The sequence below is a fragment of the Schistocerca serialis genome, chromosome 7 (genome assembly GCF_023864345.2).
Source record: "Schistocerca serialis cubense isolate TAMUIC-IGC-003099 chromosome 7, iqSchSeri2.2, whole genome shotgun sequence".
Taxonomy (NCBI): Eukaryota; Metazoa; Arthropoda; class Insecta; order Orthoptera; family Acrididae; genus Schistocerca; species Schistocerca serialis.
In genome coordinates this window covers 326,259,482-326,275,459 of record NC_064644.1, presented here as the reverse complement: position 1 = coordinate 326,275,459, position 15,978 = coordinate 326,259,482, and the positions used below count along the sequence as shown (strand labels likewise).

The following is a 15,978-nucleotide window of genomic DNA, read 5'->3' as shown; positions in this document are numbered from 1 at the left end:
CTAATCATATTACATTTTTCTTTTCCCAAGATATTTATGAATGGTTTCAACCTCCCTCTTTCTTGTATAAATTATTTATGCACCCTCAAGTGAACTCTGGGTTAATTTTGTTGCCTTTAGACCATTTTTTCGAGTGATTTTTTTCCATTTAGCTGAAGCCTGAGGGAAAAGTTCTTCTCGTGCCTCGTTAGATAGTTGGTGGCCTTTCATCCTCTCTTTCAGAGCAGCTTTATCGAATAGTTAATTGATTATTCCATGTTATTCACCTTTTTAATCCCCTCTTCAAGATAATTTTTGGTTTTGTTTCTCTTTTTGCTTTCCTTTTAATTCAAGTTCTCTTTTCCTTTCACATTCGTTATTGTAAGCAGTATAATTTGCATGTGCTGGCTGTCCATACCTAATGTGCTGTGAGTCAATGGGGAAAAAAAAAATATATATATATATATATATATATATATATATATATATATATATATATATGCGGGAATTGTCCCAAGGCATCCATCACAATCAAAACACTGTTTAAAAATTTTCTGATCATTTTTGCCTTATCTTCTTCTAATACACTATGTGATCAAAAGTATCTGAACACCCCCCCCCCCCCCCCCAACAAACTTTTTTCATATTAGTTGCATTGCGCTGCCACCTACTGCCAGGCACTCCATATCAGCGACCTCAGTAATCATTAGACATAGTGAGAGAGCAGAATAGGGCACTGTGCAGAACTTACAGACTTCGAATATGATCAGGTGATTGGGTGTCATTTGTGTCATACGTCTGAACACGAGATTTCCACTCCTAAACATCCCTAGGTCCACTGTTTCTGATGTGATAATGAAGTGGAAATGTGAAGAGACACATACAGCACAAATGTGTACACCCTGACCTCGTCTGTTGACTGACAGAGACCACCAACAGTTGAAGAGGGTCGTAATGTGTAATATGCAGACATCTATCCAGACCATCACACAGGAATTCCAAACTGCATCAGGATACACTGCAAGTACTATGACAGTTAGGCAGGAGGTGAGAAAACTTGGATTTCATGGTCAAGTAGTTGCTCATAAGCCACACATCACACCGGTAAATGCCATAGAATGCCTCACTTGGCGTAAGGAGCATAAACATTGGACGATTGAACAGTGGAAAAACGTTGTGTGGAGTGACGAATCATGGTACACGATGAGGCGATCTGATGGCAGGGTGTGGGTATGGCAAATGCTTGGTGAACGTCATCTGTCAGTGTGTGTAATCCCAAGAGTAAAATTTGGAGGTGGTGCTGTTATGGTGGTGGTGTGTTTTTCACTGAGGGGGCTTCCACCCTTTGTTGTTTTGCATGGCACTTTAACAGTACAGGCCTACATTGATGTTTTAAGCACCTTTTTGCTTCCCACTGTTAAAGAGTAATTCGGGGATGGCGATCGTATCTTTCAACATGATCGAGCTCCTGTTCATAATGCACGGCCTGTTGCGGAGTGGTTACTTGACAACAACATCCCTGTCATAGACTGGCCTGCACAGAGTCCTGACCTGAATCCTACAGAACACCTTTGGGATGTTTTGGAACGCCGACTTCATGCCAGGCCTCACCGACCAACATACATACCTCTCCTCAGTGTAGCACTCCGTGAAGAATGGGCTGCCATTCCCCAAGAAACCTTCCAGCATCTGATTGAAAATATGCCAGCGAGAGTGGAAGCTGTCATCAAGGCTAAGTGTGAGCCAACATATTGAATTCCAACATTACCGGTGCAGGGTGCCACGAACCTGTGACTTATTTTCAGCCAGGTGTCCAGATACTTTTGATCACATAGTGTATGTACTTCACAATAGACCATCATCTCTCCATGTCCTTGTTGCTATGGGGCAATATAAGAGGACCTTAAACAAGTTTTGAGACATTTGGATACTTTAACTCTATGGATGATGAGTCTCTTATTGAGATGTGCTCCTACCAATAATTGTCAATACTTTTATTACCTGAAACTGGGTAGAACAGACTGGCATGTCCGTCCCGCCAACTAAAACCCGATAAAACATGTGGGATGCATGGGAGAGATGTACTGCAGCATGTGCACATGCACCAAGCATCCAGCAGTTCTCAACCACACTGGTGGATGACTTGAACGTTGTATCGCAAGAACTCCTTACCAATCTTGTGGTCTGAACAGGAAGACATCGCCATCTGTTATGATCACACTCCCTGAACCATGTCCCAACTTTTGTAATGTCCAGGGAACCATCATAAATTGCGCTGAATTCAGTGTAATTATAGTCTTTGAATTAAAGTGTCATTTTTGATCATCTTATTGTGTATTTTTTTGTTACCTTCTGGACTACACTGCAGCAGTTCTTTCTAGGTATGGTCAAAGTTTCAAAGAGCTATGTTACTTGGTAATGACATATCATATGAAAGTTACTTTTGTCCATATGTTTTGCACACCAGTGCATTTATTCTTTAGCAGTTGTGACTACACATTTCCATTTGTAAAAGGTGTTAACATTTAACAGCTTCTGAAGAAGGATAACCTACGTACATTTTTAACCGCTAGAGAATAAATACTTACCATCTGCAAATGTTGGCAGTACCTGACTCCTTCCATACAGTTCACAGGTCCCCTCACAAAGACCACCTGGATCGGCACCCTGACACACTCTCGTGAACCGCGACATAAACAGTTATATTTAAGCGATTGCAAACAAGTACTCAGCACTTTCTTTACGCTGTATTACTGTTGTCCAGTCAATGTGTTCAGTGCTAAGCACAACCTGTATCTTACATGTTGCTTTATAATGTACTACGTTTCAAACGTGTTTGTTCTTGCTACAATACCTGCCCTGCATGATAAGTGTGTTGTAGCCTACTTTACTGAATGCTATTGCAAGGGCTACACATTGTGAGCATAGCTGGGGCAGGTTGGAATGGACAGAGGAGGTGATGGAAAGGGAGGAGGAAATGGACAGAGGGAGAGGGAGGAGGAAATGGGCAGAGAGGGGAGGAGGGGACATCCCTGAGGCAGGTGGAAAGTGTAGATGGGTGGTGGGCAGGTGGAAAAGGAAGAGGACGAGGTGAAGATGGAAAGGGAGGGAGGGAGATGAAGGTATGGTCAGAGCTAGGGTGGAGACAGTGTAATACGAAACGGGATGGAGGAGATAATGAAACATAAAGTGGAGAGGAGGAGACAAATAGCCATGGGAGGACGAGGTGGACAGACAGTGGGAGGATGAGGTGGACACAGAGGGGGAGGTGTTCAATACATGTGTCAAATGCATACACAGGTGAAGCTGAGGAGAAAAGGCTAGTTGATAATAAGACTGGTACATATGTGCTCCAAGGTGCTGCCCCACAATGTCAGTATTATTGAAAGAGAGGAGAAAAAAAAAATTACGACCTCTGTTTGATTCCATAAATGCCAGAATCAAGTTTACGAAAATATTTGTTGTCAGCATGCAGAGACAAAAAGTAATATGCAAGAAATTGAGGTAAAATAACTAAATGTGACATAATTTAAAGGAGCGAAGCAATTTCTGATTTTTTTTTTAAATCCACATATCTTTATTTTTTATTTATTTTTTTGCTGATCTACGACGGGCAGTCAAATGCAAACTGAACACCTGTCACAATGGGACCATGGAATGGTAATCACCACAAGTATTATATTAAGAAATTTATTCCACTCGGAGACAAGATGATCAATTCTTGTTTCGTAGAACATGGCCGGCTGCTGATGGCTCCACAACCGTACCAACTATTGCAATCCCTCGTCCGACTGAAACCGACATCCACACGTCTTTCTTCAGGTCGCCAAAGATGTGAAAATCACATGGTGAAACATCTGGGCTGTACAGTAGACGTACTGTTTCCCAACCACAACAATGAAGCACAGCCTTTGGCTGAATGGCAAAGTGTACGGGGTGTTATCGTGCTAAAGGATGATTCCGCCTGACAGCCAGAGGGCAAAAGGCAAAGCCAACAGTGAGAACATGCCACACCTCCCACGCCAAAGAAATCCAAAACTGTACACATGAGTTTTGGTAAGGGCATGATGACCTTCTCCTTCAACTGCAGGAGCCCTCTGTTGGCCAAGTTCCTTGAGTGTGGAACCACAATCAATGCGCAGCACTATGAAGACTTTGCAGAAACTGTGATGTGCCATAAAGTCATCCTGTTGCATGATAAAGTTCACCCTCACATTGCCAATCAGACGAAGGCTACACTTCAGCAACTTGGTTGGGAAACACTGCAATATCCTCTGTATAGCCCAAAACTTTCATGTAGGATTTCCACATCTCTTGCGCCCCGAAGAAAGATGTGTGTGGATGTTGGTTTCAGTTGGACGAAGAAGAGTAAGTGTGGGTGCAGTTGTGGATCCGTCAGTAGCTGCTGCATTCTATGAAACAGGAATTGACCGTCTCTTCTCCATGTGGGATGTATGTCTCAACGCATGTGACGATTACTTTTGAACGGAACCATTCCATGGTCCCGCTGTAGAGGATGTTCAGGTTTCATTTGATTGCTCCTTATATTTGCTTTTCCTTACACAACCAGCCACTCTTTTTCCATATTTCTGTATTTATCTTTCTTCAGGTTATTGACGTACACTTTGTATGCCATTCCTGACAGCTTCTTTTTTGGGGGACTCAATTCGAAGCAGGACTCATCACTGAAGACAATTATACTCCAGACCAAGCGATTCCAACCTGAAGATATGTTTGGAGATGCCCCAGACAGTGATCAGATACCAACCTGAATGTTGCCCACCATGTGGCCCAACAACGAGGAGTGATGGTCTGGGATGAAATTCCTTTTCAAAACAGAACACCTTTAGTAGTCATCTGCAGCACTTTACAGCACAGTGGTGTGTCAACAATATTCTATGCCCTCCACGGTAAGCCACCCTGAGCTTACATTTCAGCAAGATTACGCCTGCTGCAGATGGCGAGAGCTTCTATGGTTTATCTTCATGCCTACCAAACTCTATCTTGGCAAGAAAGGTTGCTAGATCTCTCCCAACAGAGAACATTTGGAGTATTATAGCAGGATCCTCCAGCCAGCTTGTGACTGACAATCTAACATGCCAACTGCACAGAATGTGATACAATGTCCCTCAGGAGGACACCCAACAACTCTTCAATCCATGTCAAGCGAAATAATTGCTTGCATAAGGCCCAGAGGTGGACCAACATGTTGCTGACTTGCGCAATTTGTGAGGCTCTTTCTCTTGAATAACTCATAAAAAATTTTTCTGAAATAGTAATCATTTGTTTCTCTCTATATGCACATCACATCTAATGATTTCAATTCCATTCATGTGATTCCTCTGTGGTACTTTTTTTGGGTGTATTTACAGTTGGATAAATGGAGGACAGAAAAAGTAGAAATGAGTAACAATTTAATATGGAAAATAAGAATTCGAGCTAGTTCAGTGTATGGGGTCACCTAAAGATTTCTAGTGCACTTTACTACTAGTGTCATCATAACAAATGAAAATGAAGGATATATAATACCAAAAATAATCACTTATTGACAATATAATGTAAATGGATAGATAAAAAATATAATCTATCCATTTACATTATAAAGATAAAAGAGAGCAAGAGAGGTCTAGCTGTCCTTCAGCTTACTCTTCACATACTTCAGAGCTACATTTTAGGTATTGACAAACAAGCAATGGATAAATATGAACAATACCTGTGGTTTCTGGTTCTGCAGTTACTTTCTCTATTTCTGCGCCAAAAGTGGATTGTTCTTCAACAAGTTTCTGCTGGCTAACATCAGCACTTTCTTGTATTTCTGAATCTAAGTCATCAAGGCCATCAGTTACACCCAAATCTAAAATATCATCTTCAGCTGGCTCATCAGTTTCTCTGAAAATAAGAAAACAATGTATATTCATGAGCCCTAATAAGTGTATGGAAACCATTTGCAGTAACAGGTATTTCAAGAGATAGATCAACAGCAAACCTTTTAAACCTTACACATTAAGTGCCCAATTTACTTTTTTTTAAGAGAGAGAGAGAGAGAGAGAGAGAGAGAGAGAGAGAGAGAGAGAGAGAGAGAGAGAGAGAGGGGGGGGGGGGGGGGGGAGAGAGAGAAATGAAACTAACTCTTTGTGTACAAATAGGAATAAATTACTCCTCAGATGAGATGGATATTTCACCTCAACTCTGTGTTCAATGTGTATCTGACTGACTTCTAAGTCCACTCTCCAGCACCTGTTTCTACTTCCCCGTTAGAATAATAATAATAAACCCTGTGGAGGCCCGGGAAAAGAATAGGCCTCCGGTATGTTCTGCCAGTCGTAAAAGGCGATGAAAAGAACAAACCACTAATAGGGCTAACCCCCCTTTTAGTGTGATTAGTTGGTTCAGGACAGAACTAATGAAGCCTCGGACAAGCGCTGTCATGGTCGGGGACGACACTTGAACCCTATGCCCGCCCACAATGGTAACGACACTGCTAGCCACGCGGAAAATGATTTAAATCCAAATAGGGGTGTTTTGCAGGATATGTTTCCTGCAACCACTCTAGAAGGAAAACAAAGACAGAGGATGGTCATATGATGTTAACAGACACCTCATGTTCTGTTCTGTTATTACCAAGCAACAAACTTAGGAACCAACACAACTGGATACAGATCACAAGTATACACAACATTTATTATCAGATACCCATAATTAAAATTTTTAACAGAACAACAACTAGCTGATCAAATCCGTGTAATAATAAAAAATAACAGGATACCCCAGTCATAATTAGAAAACATCAAACAACAAGTACAACAAATACTAGAATAAAATAATGTGCAATCAGAAGAAGAAGAAAATACAGTAATGGAATCAAACATCCCAGAGCAAACAAACAAAGAACACCACGCATCAATTAAACAATCAGCGGAAAATGACATCTTAAGACGGCCACCAGAACAAGCACAAATAGAACATGAAGTGACACACATGTTAGATATAGAAGGAAAATTTCAGCTAACATATATAGAATACAAAGACACAAATACAGACATTAGACCATTCTTGCATAGACCACTAAATAACCCACAAGTCGAAACAACAATAACGACTATCAACACAATCATACACAACAAAATAAATGAAAATACAACTATGGAAGAGTTACTACTACTGGTTTATATAGGAGCACTCACTACACTAAATATACACACTAGGCAGAGATCAGAACAAACCAACACACAGAAGAAACCCACAAAACCAGCATGGCAACACAGGCTACAGATCAGAATAGAAAAACTGAGAAAAGACATCGGACAGCTAACACAATTTATAAGAAATGAAATATCAGAAAAAAAACAAAAAAGGTTAGGTAAAATCTCACAACAAGAAGCGATAGAGCAATCAGATGAAAAGAAGCAGAAATTACAAGCATTGGCCAAACAACTTAGAAGATACAAAAAAAGTGAATATAGAAGGAAACAAAACCAAACATTCAACACAAACCAAAAGAAATTTTACCAGACAATAGATAACACACACATTAAAATAGACAATCCACCAAACATAACAGACATGGAACACTTCTGGAGCAACACAATGTCAAACCCGGTACAACGTAACAGGCATGCATGGTGGATACAAGCAGAAACAGACACATACAAGATGATACCACAAATGCCCGAAGTGATAATTTTGCAACATGAGGTCACCCGAGCAATTAATTCTACGCACAATTGGAAAGCCCCTGGAAAAGATAAAATAGCAAATTTCTGGCTAAAGAAGCTCACCTCAACACATTCACATCTAACCAAGTTTTATTTACATTCCCTCCGCAAACATGCCTTCGCCCTAGCCAGATTACACTCCCATATTTTATTTTCTCAGGCTTGTCTGACATTTGGCATTACCCCCAAAGGCCTCACACTTAAAGTTCCCATCTCTGGCTATAACCCTTCTTTCCATCAGTCCCTATACCAGTTCCAAACAAAACAATCCATTGCCCTCACACACTTACATCTTTCACCTACACATCAACTCAGCCAATGAACACACCCGTCAACTCCCATCCTTAATAAAAGTCCTCAATCTTTCCTCTCCCACATCCACACCAGCTGTTCAGAGCATCCTACTACAGCCTAACCGCAAATTAGAACAGCATGCCACCCTCCACCTCAAAAAACTATCCAATCTCCTGGTTTCCCACCTCCGGAAAGGCAACTCACTCACCCTTCACAACCTTTCCAGCAAACCTCAACCTCCTCTCATTGCACACAGACCCAGTCTCTCCCATCTACTCAATCTCCCACTTCCAGCTCCACTCCCCCCAAAACCTCAAAATTCCACACAATCTGGAACCACAACACTCTAATTCAGTAGTTAACCTTTCCTCCAAACCTCTTTCCCAGTCCGAAATCTCTGTCCTATCCAAAGGCCTCACCTTCAGCCCCACTCCCAGATTCAACCAAACAGCCCTTGTCAAAGATTTACTGTCCTACACCCGTACTCTCTGCTGGAAATATCACTTTGCCACGAAGAAAAATGATGCTAATCCTACTCCTAATGATCCAACTCCCCAAGACACTATCCAAATTGAACCCTGCCTGGAACAGTTCCGTCCTCCGTCACAGCGGGACCCACCTCCTGTTCCTCAATATCACCCTCTCCAAACCTTCCAGGAATTTCTGACTTCCAGCCTTGCCTCTCAATCCTTCTTAAAAAACCTTAATCCCACTCCCAACATCACCACTGCTGAAGCCCAGGCTATCCGTGATCTGAAGGCTGACCGATCCATCGTCATTCTTCTGGCGGACAAGGGTTCCACGACCGTGGTACTTGATCGTCGGGAGTATGTGGCTGAAGGACTTCGTCAGCTTTCAGACAACACTACATACAAAGTTTGCCAAGGTAATCCCATTCCTGATGTCCAGGCGGAGCTTCAAGGAATCCTCAGAACCTTAGGCCCCCTACAAAACCTTTCACCTCACTCCATCAACCTCCTGACCCCACCAACACCCCGCACCCCTACCTTCTACCTTCTTCCTAAAATTCACAAACCCAATTATCCCGACTGTCCCATTGTAGCTGGTTACCAAGCCCCCACAGAACGTATCTCTGCCTACGTAGATCAACACCTTCAACCCATTACATGCAGTCTCCCATCCTTCATCAAAGACACCAACCACTTTCTCGAACCTTGGAATCCTTACACAGTCTGTTACCCCCGGAAACCATCCTTGTAACCATTGATGCCACTTCCTTATACACAAATATTCCGCACGTCCAGGGCCTCGCTGCGATGGAGCACTTCCTTTCACGCCGATCACCAGCCACCCTACCAAAAACCTCTTTCCTCATTACCTTAGCCAGCTTCATCCTGACCCACAACTTCTTCACTTTCGAAGGCCAGACATACCAACAATTAAAGGGAACAGCCATGGGTACCAGGAAGGCCCGCTCGTACGCCAACCTATTCATGGGTCACTTAGAGGAAGCCTTCTTGGTTACCCAGGCCTGCCAACCCAAAGTTTGGTACAGATTTACTGATGACATCTTCATGATCTGGACTCACAGTGAAGAAGAACTCCACAATTTCCTCTCCAACCTCAACTCCTTTGGTTCCATCAGATTCACCTGGTCCTACTCCAAATCCCATGCCACTTTCCTTGACGTTGACCTCCACCTGTCCAATGGCCAGCTTCACACGTCTGTCCACATCAAACACACCAACAAGCAACAGTACCTCCATTATGACAGCTGCCACCCATTCCACATCAAACGGTCCCTTCCCTACAGCCTAGGTCTTCGTGGCAAACAAATCTGCTCCAGTCCGGAATCCCTGAACCATTACACCAACAACCTGAAAACAGCTTTCGCATCCTGCAACTTCCCTCCCGACCTGGTACAGAGGCAAATAACCAGAGCCACTTCCTCATCCCCTCAAACCCAGAATCCCCCACAGAAGAACCCCAAAAGTGCCCCACTTGTGACAGGATACTTTCCGGGACTGGACCAGACTCTGAATGTGGCTCTCCAGCAGGGATACAACTTCCTCAAATCCTGCCCTGAAATGAGATCCATCCTTCATGATATCCTCCCCACTCCGCCAAGAGTGTCTTTCCGCCGTCCACCTAACCTTCGTAACCTGTTAGTTCATCCCTATGAAATCCCCAAACCACCTTCCCTACCCTCTGGCTCCTATCCTTGTAACCGCCCCCGGTGCAAAACCTGTCCCATGCACCCTCCCACCACCATCTACTCCAGTCCTGTAACCCGGAAGGTGTACACGATCAAAGGCAGAGCCACGTGTGAAAGCACCCACGTGATTTACCAACTGACCTGCCTACACTGTGATGCATTCTATGTGGGAATGACCAGCAACAAACTGTCCATTCGCATGAATGGACACAGGCAGACAGTGTTTGTTGGTAATGAGGATCACCCTGTGGCTAAACATGCCTTGGTGCACAGCCAGCACATCTTGGCACAGTGTTACACCGTCCGGGTTATCTGGATACTTCCCACCAACACCAACCTATCCGAACTCCGGAGGTGGGAACTTGCCCTTCAGTATATCCTCTCTTCTCGTTATCCGCCAGGCCTCAATCTCCGCTAATTTCAAGTTGCCGCCACTCATACCTCACCTGTCTTTCAACAACATCTTTGTCTCTGTACTTCCGCCTCGACTGACATCTCTGACCAAACTCTTTGCCTTTACAAATGTCTGCTTGTGTCTGTGTATGTGCGGACGAATATGGGTGTGTGTGCGAGTGTATACCTGTCCTTTTTTCCCCCTAAGGTAAGTCTTTCTGCTCCCGGGATTGGAATGACTCCTTACCCTCTCCCTTAAAACCCACATCCTTTCGTCTTTCCCTCTCCTTTCCTCTTTCCTGATGAAGCAACCGTTTGTCGCGAAAGCTTGAATTTTGTGTGTATGTTTGTGTTGGTTTGTGTGTCTATCGACCTGCCAGCACTTTCGTTTGGTAAGTCACATCACCTTTGTTTTTAGAGATAAATTATTTAACAGTTACATTGCAGACCCATACACATTCCCTGATACACTTACACATGGAATAACTTATCTGAAACCTAAAGACCAAGCAGACACACCAAACCCAGCCAAATATCGCCCCATAACATGCCTACCAACAATATACAAAATATTTACTTCAGTCATTAACAGAAATTAATGACACATACGACAAAGAACAAAATTATAAATGAAGAACAAAAAGGCTGTTGCAAAGGAGCACGAGGATGTAAAGAGCAACTGATAATAGATGCAGAGGTGACATATCAAGCTAAAATTAAACAAAGGTCACTACACTACGTATACATTGATTACCAAAAAGCTTTTGATAGTGTACCCCACTCATGGTTACTACAAATATTGGAAATATACAAAGCAGATCCTAAATTGATACAGTTCCTAAACATAGTAATGAAAAACTGGAAAACCACACTTAATATCCAAACAAATTCAAATAATATCACATCACAGCCAATACAGATTAAGCGTGGAATATACCAAGGAGACTCAGTAAGTCCTTTCTGGTTCTGCCTTGCTCTGAACCCACTATCCAACATGCCAAATAATACAAATTATGGATACAATATTACTGGAACATACCAACACAAAATCACACATTTGCTATACATGGATGATCTAAAACTACTGGCAGCAACAAATCAACAAGTCAACCAGTTACTAAAGATAACAGAAGGATTCAGTAATTATATAAATATGGCTTTTGGAACAGACAAATGTAAGAAAAATAGCATAGTCAAGGGAAAACACACTAAACAAGAAGATTACATATTGGATAACCACAGCGACTGCATAAAAGCGATGGAAAAAACAGATGCCTATAAATATCTGGGATACAGACAAAAAATAGGAATAGATAATACAAATATTAAAGAAGAACTAAAAGAAAAATATAGACAAAGACTAACAAAAATACTGAAAACAGAATTGACAGCAAGAAACAAGACAAAAGATATAAATAACTATGCTATACCAATATTGGCCTACTCATTTGGAGTAGTGAAATGGAGTAACACAGACCTAGAAGCACTCAATACACTTACACGATCACAATGCCACAAATATAGAATACATCACATACATTCAGCAACAGAAAGATTCACATTAAGCAGAAAGGAAGGAGGAAGGGGCTTTATCGACATAAAAAACCTATATTATGGACAGGTAGACAATTTAAGAAAATTCTTTATAGAACAAGCAGAAGCTAGCAAAATACACAAAGCAATCACTCATATAAATACATCGGCTACACCACTGCAATTTCATAACCACTTCTACAACCCTTTAGATCACATAACATCAACAGATACGACGAAAGTAAATTGGAAAAAGAAAACACTACACGGCAAGCACTTGTATCATCTAACACAGCCACACATCGATCAAGACGCATCCAACACATGGCTAAGAAAAGGCAATGTATACAGCAAGACGGAAGGATTCATGATTGCAATACAGGGTCAAACAATAAACACCAGATATTACAGCAAGCATACTATTAAAGATCCCAATACCACAACAGATAAACAGAATACCCCAGAAGACATGACAATGTAGCAAAAATAATACATCAACAACTTGCCATACAACATAAACTAATAAAACAACACGTTCCCACATACAAGTATGCACCACAAAATGTACTGGAGAATGATGAATACAAATTATACTGGAACAGAACCATTATAACAGATAAAACAACACCACATAACAAACCTGACATCATACGCACCAATAAAAAGAAGAAATTAACACAACTAATCGAAATGTCCATACCCAATACAACAAATATACAGAAGAAAACAGGAGAAAAAATTGAAAAATACATCCAACTGGCTGAGGAAGTCAAAAACATGTGGCATCAGGATAAAGTTGACATCATCCCAATTATACTATCAACTACAGGAGTCATACCACACAATATCCACCAGTACATCAACACAATACAGCTACATCCAAACATATATATACAACTACAGAAATCTGTAATTATTGATACATGTTCAATTACCCGAAAGTTCCTAAATGCAATGTAACATATACCATACAGTTAAAAGGAAGTCACGCTTGATCAAGGTCCGCGTCACTTTCCATTTTTAACCAGACATAACGTCTGAGACAGGAAAGAGAAATAATAATAATAATAATAATAATAATAATAATATCATTCTTTACAATGGAAAATTTTTTAAAAATAAAAAAAAAAAACAATCAAATATAAATAGACTCCAAATAAAGTTCCTGAATGAAATTTCTAACCTCTTTAATTAAAATATGATAGTCGTAAGACATACCTACAGTACTCTTCAACTATATAACATTAATGGAAATTTCTGGATAGAGCAATATGTAAAATAAGGAAAAGGCAACAGCTAACCTAAGTAGACTGATGCATGGAGCACTGAAGCACACAATGCATGAATGCTGTTTTCTATCATGTGTTTCTGTGCTCCGTGCATTGATCCTCTACAGGTGAATAAGAATTTGGAATGAACAATTTAAAAAAATCAAGTATCATAAACACAACTGGGAAGAAAGAAGCAGTGTACTGAGGCCAGACAGTTGCAAACTAAAAATTGCTGTATGCCAAATATCTGAAAATCTAGCAGATGCAAAAATACAAATTAATCTCTTGGACAGACACCAGTACAGTATGTTCAAAAATCTCTCTTTAGAAAATAAACTTTATCATTAACATACAAAAATAGCCTTTTTTCACACTGGTGAAATAGAAAAGTCAACAAGTTCATGTATGTAGGACAGATAAAATGGATTATAAAAATCTGCCATAATGAAAGAATTTACAAAATGGAAAGAGCATACATAATAACAAGAAACATTCACAATTATAAGTAGATATCAAGAAATCCAAAAAATAATACATTACAGCAAAGTAGTGAAACAAGAATGCCTCTACCCAAGCAAATGCCTAGGACTTAATTACAAATTAGATAAACTCATGAGAAAATTGTACAACAATGAAATATACCAAAATACAAAAAACATAACAGAAACAATACGGAAAAGGGGAATGATACTTTCTGGACATCTATACTGGATGAAAGACAATAGGTTGACAAAATAAATCTTTATGTGATTCTGGGAAAAGAAGTTTATAATACACATAGCCAAGAAGTTAAAGAAGATTTAGAAATATGCAAGATACAAGCACAAGAAGCAGCAAAAGAGGTATTTTCAGAAAAAAGAAGTTAGAGATGTTTCAAGTCAGAAACAGTAAGAGAACATGTGTAAAGTGGTCTGAAGAAAGAATACTTATGGTGAAAGTATGGAAGAAGATTGGGAGAAAAGGAAAGAAAAGAGCAAATGAGAAGGAATTGAAACTGGGAAAAATGGATATACTGAATCTGAAATTTCAGCGGTAGTTCAGAAGTTTTGCATCCACACATTTCCTGACTTTCACTACATTTATTTGACTAACCTATTACCCACAGCACATTCCATCTCAAATATAACACTTGACCCTATGATTTGTCCTCCATTAATCATGTCTGTTATGTGCATGCCAATAACAGAATGCAGCATGTTGGATATAGAGGCTATATTATATCATTTAAATTTACTTGAAATACATTTGTTTGAGACATTGTCATATTCAAAACAAGAGTGCTGGTTCATCTTAAGTGTAATATTTTGTTTTTCAAGTTTTGTCATTTTCCAATAAGATGCACCCTGATTCACAATGTTTTCCTGCATGACTGAATGGTTTGTTTCCTTGCTTCTAGCTGAGTTTCAGTTTCATCCCACTCACAAGTTTTTGCCATCTGACCCAATAATCATCTTCAAGTACTTTGAACAGTGGTCTTATGTATGCTTGTTGAACTGACTGCAGCCACATTGAAAGGGATTGTTGGTGTTGGGCTCCCATATCGAAGGGCTTAAATGCCAATACTCATTATCTTCTTCTCTGTGCCAGTGTCATTATCAGATGAAATACACTTGTCTTTGACATTTTCTGGCTATTATGGAGGAGATGATCAACAGAATCTTAATAAATCAATTACTGAATCTGTAGCCCTCTATAACTGAAATCTCTGTAGTTTATAAATTTTCTAGTATGCTTATTTCAATATATAATTAAGCTGCACCAGAAATTTTAAGCATGAATCATGTTACTGATATTGTATCAAATTTCATGATTATATTCCAAATAGAGCTGGGTAACAATTGTTTTATTAATTTTTTATGAACATGCTTTAACAGTTGTTAGATTTCTTTTTTTTAATGGCTCCAAAACATTTCTTTTTTTTTTAATGGCTTCATAACCACCCACAACTGCCAATTTCTTGGTGTAATCTCAGTACAACTGAGGCAAACACTCAATAATTTTATTGAGAATAAACCAAGAAGGTGACAGCTGCAGCAATTGTGAGGGGAAAAAAGTCTATGTAGAAATATGCGGCATAAGAGGAACCAAGGCTTCTTAAATAAAGAAGCACATACCCTTATGGAACTTCCTGGCAGATTAAAACTGTGTGCCGGACCGAGACTCGAACTTGGGACCTTTGCCTTTCGCGGGCAAGTGCTCTACTACCAGAGCTACCCAACCACAACTCACACCCCGTCCATACAGCTTTACTCCTGCCAGTACCTCGTGTCATACCTTCCAAACTTTACAGAAGCTCTCCCGCGAACCTTGCATTCTGGAAACATCCCCCAGGCTGTGGCTAAGCCATGTCTCCGCAATATCCTTTCTTTCAGGAGTGCTAGTTCTGCAAGGTTCGCAGGAGAGCTTCTGTAAAGTTTGGAAGGTAGGAGACAAGGTACTGGCAGAAGTAAAGCTGTGAGGACGGGGTGAGAGTCATGCTTCGGTAGCTCAGTTGGTAGAGCACTTGCCCGCGAAAGGCAAAGGTCCCGAGTTCGAGTCTCAGTCCAGCACACAGTTTTAATCTGCCAGGAAGTTCCATATCAGCGCACACTCTGCTGCAGAGTGAAAATCTCATTCT

The 15,978-nt window shown here is 40.6% G+C and overlaps 1 protein-coding gene across 3 annotated transcripts in view; it reads right to left on the bottom strand.

The window, feature by feature from the left end:
* The window catches only part of LOC126412803 (RNA-binding protein 33-like), a 236,302-nt gene that overhangs the window by 181,955 nt on the left and 38,369 nt on the right, over window positions 1–15,978 (bottom strand). For all 3 annotated transcript variants that reach the window (XM_050082581.1, XM_050082582.1, XM_050082583.1), the window contains exon 4: window positions 5,693–5,868. In XM_050082581.1, the coding sequence (XP_049938538.1) occupies window positions 5,693–5,868 (176 nt within the window). The remainder of the gene's footprint in view (window positions 1–5,692; window positions 5,869–15,978) is intronic.